Below are 7,222 nucleotides of genomic sequence, written 5' to 3' on the forward strand. Positions count from 1 at the left end.
GAATGGACCAGGGTCCACAGTTCACTAGTGGTGTCTCTCCAATAAGAAATAGCATGTTGAGTGAACAAATTACAGTTGGGCAATTGACAAATAAAGAGGGCATAACAATGCACATACTTATCATGATGACTAATATGAGATTCACTTAGGACATTACGACAAATTACATAGACCGCTATCCAGCATGCATCTATGCCTAAAAAGTCCACCTTCGGGTTAGCATCCGCACCCCTTCCAGTATTAAGTTGCAAACAACAGACAATTGCATTAAGTATGGTGCGTAATGTAATCAACACAAATATCCTTAGACAAAGCATTGATGTTTTATCCCTAGTGGCAACAGCACATCCACAACCTTAGAACTTTCTCACATCGTCCTGCATTCAATGGAGGCATGAACCCACTATCGAGCATAAATACTCCCTCTTGGAGTCACAAGTATGAACTTGGCCAGAGCCTCTACTAGCAACGGAGAGCATGCAAGATCATAAACAACACATATATGATAGATTGATAATCAACTTGAAATAGTATTCCATATTCATCGGATCCCAACAAACACAACATGTAGCATTACAAATAGATGATCTTGATCATGATAGGCAGCTCACAAGATCTAACATGGTAGCACAAGAGGAGAAGACAACAATCTAGCTACTGCTATGGACCCATAGTCCAAGGATGAACTACTCACACATCAGTTAGGAGGCGATCATGGTGATGTAGAGTCCTCCGGGTGATGATTCCGCTCTCCGGCAGGGTGCCAGAGGCGTCCTGAATCCCCCGAGATGGGATTGGCGGCGGCGGCGTCTCTGGAACTTTTCTTGTATCGTGGCTCTCGGTCATAGGGTTTTCGCGACGGAGAGTATAAGTAGGCGGAAGGGCAGAGTCGGGAGAGGCACGGGGGCCCCACACCATAGGGCGGCGCGGGCACCCCTTTGCCCGCACGACCCTATGGTGGCGGTGCCTCGTGGCCCCACTTCGTATCCTCTTCGGTCTTCTGGAAGCTCCGTGGAAAAATAAGACCCTGGGCTTTTGTTTCGTCCAATTCCGAGAATATTTCCTGTGTAGGATTTCTGAAACCAAAAACAACAGAAAAAAGGAACTGGCGCTTCGGCATCTTGTTAATATGTTAGTGCCGGAAAATGCATCAAAATGATATAAAGTGTATATAAAACATGTGAGTATTGTCATAAAACTAGCATGGAACATAAGAAATTATAGATACGTTTAAGACGTATCACTAGCGGTCACCGTGTTGACTTGCTTCGCCTTTTTCTTGCGGTCTGCCCTCTCTGGACAGTCCTTAGAAAAGTGGCCAGCCTCTCCATAGGTAAAGCAGCTCAGATCTGCTTTGTTTACGATCTTATTCTTCTGGAAGGTTGTAGTCTTCATAGGCTTATTGAAGGAGGGCTTGTTATTCCCTTTGTTCTTGCTGCAGGGTTTCTTCTGCACCATGTTGGTGCTAGTCTGACCCTCTCCTTTCTCAGTAGTATCCTTAACCCGAGCTTTCTCCTCAACATCAAGAGAAACGGGGCAACTTAGCGATAATGCATCCAACCATAAACTTGTCAGGTAAGGCACACTTGACGATTTCAAACTCTTTCGCAATGCACTGTATCTCATGAGCTTGTTCGACAACAGAACGGTTATTCACCATCCTGATGACATGGAAGCTCTCCATGATGTACAGTTCACTGCCTGCATTGGTTGCACCGAATTTAGCATTCAGTGCATCCCAGAGCTCTTTACCGTCTGTTATGTGCATACACATCACACAAACGGTCAGCAAGAATACTCAGAACGCATCCGACGAAGAGAGTATTGGCTTCCTTGAACTTGTTCTGATCTTGGTCAGATATAGTTCCTTCAGCTAAGCCATTACTAACTTCGAACACTTTTAGATGAGTAAGCCAGAGCGTGTTCTTAATCTGCCACCTCTTAAAGTGCACACCGGTAAACTTATCCGGCCTCAGTGCATCAGCAAAATCAACCATTGTTAACTCAGGAAATTGCCTACAATTCGGTTGTTGGATTGTTGGATAATTAGGCACAATTTTCACGATTAATTCTAGAATATAAAATATGATGACAACAAGTACTGACATGTGAAACTCGAACATACTAGATGCATTAATCAACATGAATAGCAGCAGCACACACGGTAAAACATCCATCGCTAAACAGATCAAGATATGCCGTACGTACCGATCGTGTGGAGGTGGCGGTGGAGGTGTAGCAGATGATGTCGCAGCAGTAACGTTGTTGATGACAACGTTGTTGACGATGGAAACGAAGGGTCGAAGAAGACGGCGTTGAAGACGACGGTAGGCAGCACCTCCCGACTTCGACGGAAGGCGAACCGTGATGAAGAGCTTGAGCAGTCGCGCAAAAGCGCTTCGCAAAAACCTAATTCGCCCTCTCCCAGGATCGCAAAGGCGAGCGGTTCCGAAGACCTGCTCTCCCATTCGCTGGGAAAGAGATTATATAGGCTCAGGAAACCCTAGGCAACGTGGGGCACGCCCACGTCGCGCGTATGTTTCGAATCGGTTACACATAGCCCACGGTCCGGGTGCGACCCGAACCGACTAACTGCGACGCGTCCGTCTAGGATTCTATTCGTTTTCCTGAACTGCAAAAAGAAAGGAAAGTCTCGGTTCGAGGCTCAATCCACTCACCACGAGCGCAGCGCGCGTCGTGTTGTGACGTGACATGTCGAGTCGAGACGAGTGAGCGAGGAGGAGGAGCACGTGTGTACAACTCCTATTCTCACTCACTTATTAGTGGTGGAACAACCCACGTTATAAGATGGTCTAACTTCCTCCAAACTTTCCATGTGAGACTAAACTTCCCACCTCTTGCCACTCCCTAGTGAGCTGCCATCAACTTGGGCTCAAACTCATAAGGCTGCCACTATGTGTGCTTTGAGATTTATAGGAAAATCTAAAATCTAATATGGGCCATTAAAAATGAGCCTAATATTTCAACAATTAATGCATGGTAGGGACTTTCCTGTAAAAAATGCATCTCTATCGTTGAGAAAGAGACAGACGCATGCGGACATGTGACAATTTTTTGTATCTGTGTCCGACACAAACGAACACAAATCAGATCCAAAATGCGGTAGGCTGCTGGAGATGCTCTAAAGAAAACCAACTGTCACTCACGAAAAAAAACTGAATACTACCTTACTTAGCCGACATCGGAATTTAGAATCTTCTATGTCTGATAGTGCGTTCGTTCTGTAGGTTTTTGCATACTATCTTGGATTGTGATGATCCAGAAAATAAAGTTGCTTGCTTGAACGAGACGTACAACTTTTATTTCTATCATTCTTTTATTTGAGGTTATCTTGAGAACTCTTCTTTGTAAGCCAGAAACAGCTGTTGTGTGAGATATAGAGATATATGACTTTTTTTTGACGTGAGAGATAGAGGATTTTTCCTTTACTTGCGACAAAGATTTAGAGTGGTGATATTTGTTTTGCACAAGCTCTTGCCAAACACCTTGTTTAGTTAAGAGTTTAAAAAATCATTTGCTCAATAATCATTTTTTTATTTCTAAAACCTTCACACCAAAACCACCTAGATTTTTGGGTTGGCAAATGATATTTCACGGAGTCTATAATTTATCTTATTATGGTCATATCACTTTGCCAGAAGAATTTCCATCTGAAAAGTCTTAGTCAGCAAAAAATATCACAAATAAAAAAGTGATTTCCGCTTTGTATTTTACAACATATTACTACTCTAAAATAAAAACACACTTCAGTTTTCAATTTCAAAAACATCGAATCAAAGTCTTTCTGCACGTGCATGGTGTCGGCCTTTCGAATGAAAATCACCGAATTGTGGTGAATCCCAAATGTAAACATAACAATCAACACCTTTTCGGCGTCGCCCTTTTTCGTAGGTGACTTAAGATTATTTATTTATTTTCTTTCTATTCTAAAACTGTTTCTTGTACTTTGATGACCGGCATCTTTTCATTTGGAGTAAAACTACCAACGTCTGCACCCAAGGAGGCAAACATCATGGAGGCTATGTAAGTAGAGCAAAACAGAGCAAAAAGAAGTATTAGGAATATTACTTAATCTGAATCAGCTTGAGAAATGCACAATCCTGTTCTTTACGGGTTGAGTTTTGGGTCTTAGCACGGATTGGATTTGGCTGGTCACGGGGAAGTGTCGTGTAGTTACCCAGACTAATAGGTACAAAATGGAGAAGTATATCCTCCTCTCGTCACTCAGCCATCTCTGTCTCTCCGAGCTCCATGAGAACCACGAGTCCCATGCGCCAGTCACCCAGCGTAATAGTATTTTGCTAGGATATTTTCGTTCTCTCTGTGTACCGGAGCAAGCCGCACGGGACTTGAGTCCATACCAGCCACGAATTTCAGTCGACACAAGAACCAAGTTTGAATTTGGAGGCAGTTATGGGCCACTGACTAGTACATAACCACTTGCAACGCAAGTTTGAATTTGGAGGCAGTACGTTATGGGTAGGCCACTGCCTAGTACATAACCACTTGCAACGCAAGTTTGAATTTGGAGGCAGTACGTTATGGGCGGGCCACTGCCTAGTACATAACCACTTGCAACGCATACTTACAAACGTATACACACTATAAATAGGATGCACCACTCTAGCAGTTTTACCAACAACTCTTGCTACATAGCTTGCATTCCAATCAAGGTTTCTTGTTCAATCCATGCCTGAATACATGGCAAAGTGTTGCATGCTGCTGCTCTTCTTGGGGTTCGTCTTGCAGGTGGCCGGAGCAACGTCGTGGTCGTGCCACCACGACGACCTCCACGCGTTGAGGGTCCTCGCCGAGAACCTAAGCGGCAAAGGAGCCGTCCGCCTTCGCGCCGCATGGTCGGGCGCCTCATGCTGCAGCTGGGAAGGTGTGGGATGCGAAACAGCAAGCGGCCGCGTCGTGGCGTTGCGGCTCCCCAAGCGCGGCCTTGGAGGGATCATCCCATTGTCGATTGGTGAGCTTGATCACCTTCGCTATTTGGATCTCTCGGGTAATTCGTTGGTTGGGGAGGTACCAAAAAGTTTGCAGATACGGCTCAAGAGCCTCACCACTGACAGCCAGTCACTCGGTATGGGTTCCATTAACATGCTATTGCATATGAGCAGTAACAGAAGAACGCTCGATGAAGAACCAAATACAATATCAGGGACCAACAATAGTGTTGGATCAGGGAGCAACAATGTTGTTTCCGGGAATGACAACACGGTCGTATCTGGGAATAACAACCATGTGTCTGGGAGCAACAACACTGTTGTAACTGGAAGTGACAATACTGTAGTTGGTAGCAACCATGTCGTATCAGGGACAAAGCATATTGTTACTGATAACAATAATGTTGTATCCGGGAACGACAATAATGTGTCTGGAAGCTTCCATACTGTATCAGGGGAGCACAATACTGTATCCGGGAGCAACAATACTGTATCCGGGAGCAACCATATCGTATCTGGGAGCAACAAAGTCGTAACAGATGGTTAATATTCTGTAGGTGCAGGATTGCTTCCATCTTCCCAAGTTCAGTGTAGCTTACAATCAATTGATAGAGACAATCACGTTATGTAACTTCAGGATATGGCATACTTTTCCTTTAAATAAAGCTTCCCTTTACATAAATGTTGATCTGAATATCAAGGGAGTCTTGCAGCTGATGTAGACCAAGTATGTTTGTTTATGTACAAAATTTGCATACTGGACTGGGGATATGTAGTAATAATTATTTCAAACCTGCTCTATTATGCTGATTGGCTGTGGATCAGATAGTCAGTTATAACCTCTTAATATCAGCTAGCTTTACACTTCTCTTGTGCAAGTTTCGATATTACATGCATCAGTGTCGAATATTTGGATGGAGGAGACAAAGCAATACATGGGAGATTAGTGCAAATAAATATGAACCATCCATCCGATTTGATCTTATGGATGATATTTCTCGATGCTGGTATCGTGCAATGGCCACTGTATATATTTTACGCCTAGAGTAAAAATTCCTGCATAACTCGATCATCGATGCGCTTGGGAAGCAAATTGTTCGATCAGCTGCATCGGCCTTTTTGCCTAAGGGCACAATACCTACTAAAAATCGAATACGGCGGCTGACCTCAGCTTCTGCATCAAACTAATGCACATGACTTTCTTTATTACAGAGTTATAGTATCAAAGTATATAATATCTCATGGATCGCATAAAATTGCAGCAAATATTAGCCAACAGAAAATTGAAAATTGAAGGCGTCTAATTATCTTGTTGTTGACTGCCAAAACCCACCGGCGGGCAGCGACCGTCAACACGGTAGAGCCGGGAAGAGCCTAGAGCTGCGGCTGGCTGAGACCCCTCCGAGCGACGGCCCGCAATGCTCTTCTGGTCACACGTCCGATGCGAAGTGCAAGGGCGTGCCACCTGACCTATACCTGGTCAGGAAGGTGATGGAGATGCCTCGCTTAGTTTCCTGCATGGCATACACGTAAACATTAAATACGAGCCTCGATCGGCTCTCAGGTTATCCTGTGAATCGGCTCAGGGAGCCGATCCACCCATGATTCGTACGGGGTGCACGAATATATGGTGGTCCTGCTTGATCAAGATATAGCTAATTAGATCTACGACGATTTAGGGTTTTCACCGCATAATCGGATCATCCTACTCCAGGTTGGGCCTCGCGGCCACGCACGGTGCTCGTAAGCCGATCCTAAACAAGGCCTAAAAACCAACATGAAGTTGATCCTCGGAACATCCTGTTTAGGACTTGCGAACGCCACCCTACGTGCCGCTGGATCCTCCCCCCCTTTGTAAGGCCTAACTATTGCAGATATTAAACTAATCCTTGTAGAACAAGGAGCAATCGTAACGGATCAGATCTACTAAATAATGATCAAGCGGGGTGCCGCCCCCACACCTGAGATAGGTGTGAGGGCGGCTAGATATGCAAGGGTTGCACTACGTAAGCATGTTATACGAAGAACTATGCTAACCCTAACAAATCTATGATAACTACGTTGCTCGCCATCAAAAGCGCTTCAGTACGAGCAACGCATGAACAACGTGGAGCTTGTGCTGCCTAGATCGCAAGATGCGATCTAGGCAGCATGTCGCTTACCTGATAGAAACCCTCGAGAAGAAGGAGTTGGCGATGCGCCGAGATTGGTTTGTTTGGGTTGAACGTGAGTTGTTGTTTTTTCATAAACCC

The 7,222-nt window shown here is 44.7% G+C and overlaps 1 protein-coding gene across 1 annotated transcript; it reads left to right on the forward strand.

Moving 5' to 3' along the window:
- The first annotated feature begins 4,584 nt into the window (after positions 1-4,584).
- LOC127298696 (uncharacterized) lies at positions 4,585-5,652 on the forward strand. Its single transcript, XM_051328535.2, has one exon. The coding sequence runs from the start codon at positions 4,711-4,713 to the stop codon at positions 5,515-5,517; it is 807 nt and encodes a 268-aa protein (XP_051184495.1). The 5' UTR covers positions 4,585-4,710; the 3' UTR covers positions 5,518-5,652.
- The last annotated feature ends 1,570 nt before the right edge of the window (positions 5,653-7,222 follow it).

The sequence above is a fragment of the Lolium perenne genome, chromosome 5 (genome assembly GCF_019359855.2).
Source record: "Lolium perenne isolate Kyuss_39 chromosome 5, Kyuss_2.0, whole genome shotgun sequence".
NCBI lineage: Eukaryota > Viridiplantae > Streptophyta > Magnoliopsida > Poales > Poaceae > Lolium > Lolium perenne.

Bases quoted from the DNA above. Each gene is read 5' to 3' on its own strand.
- LOC127298696 (XM_051328535.2), top strand. From the start codon at position 4,711: ATGCCTGAATACATGGCAAAGTGTTGCATGCTGCTGCTCTTCTTGGGG.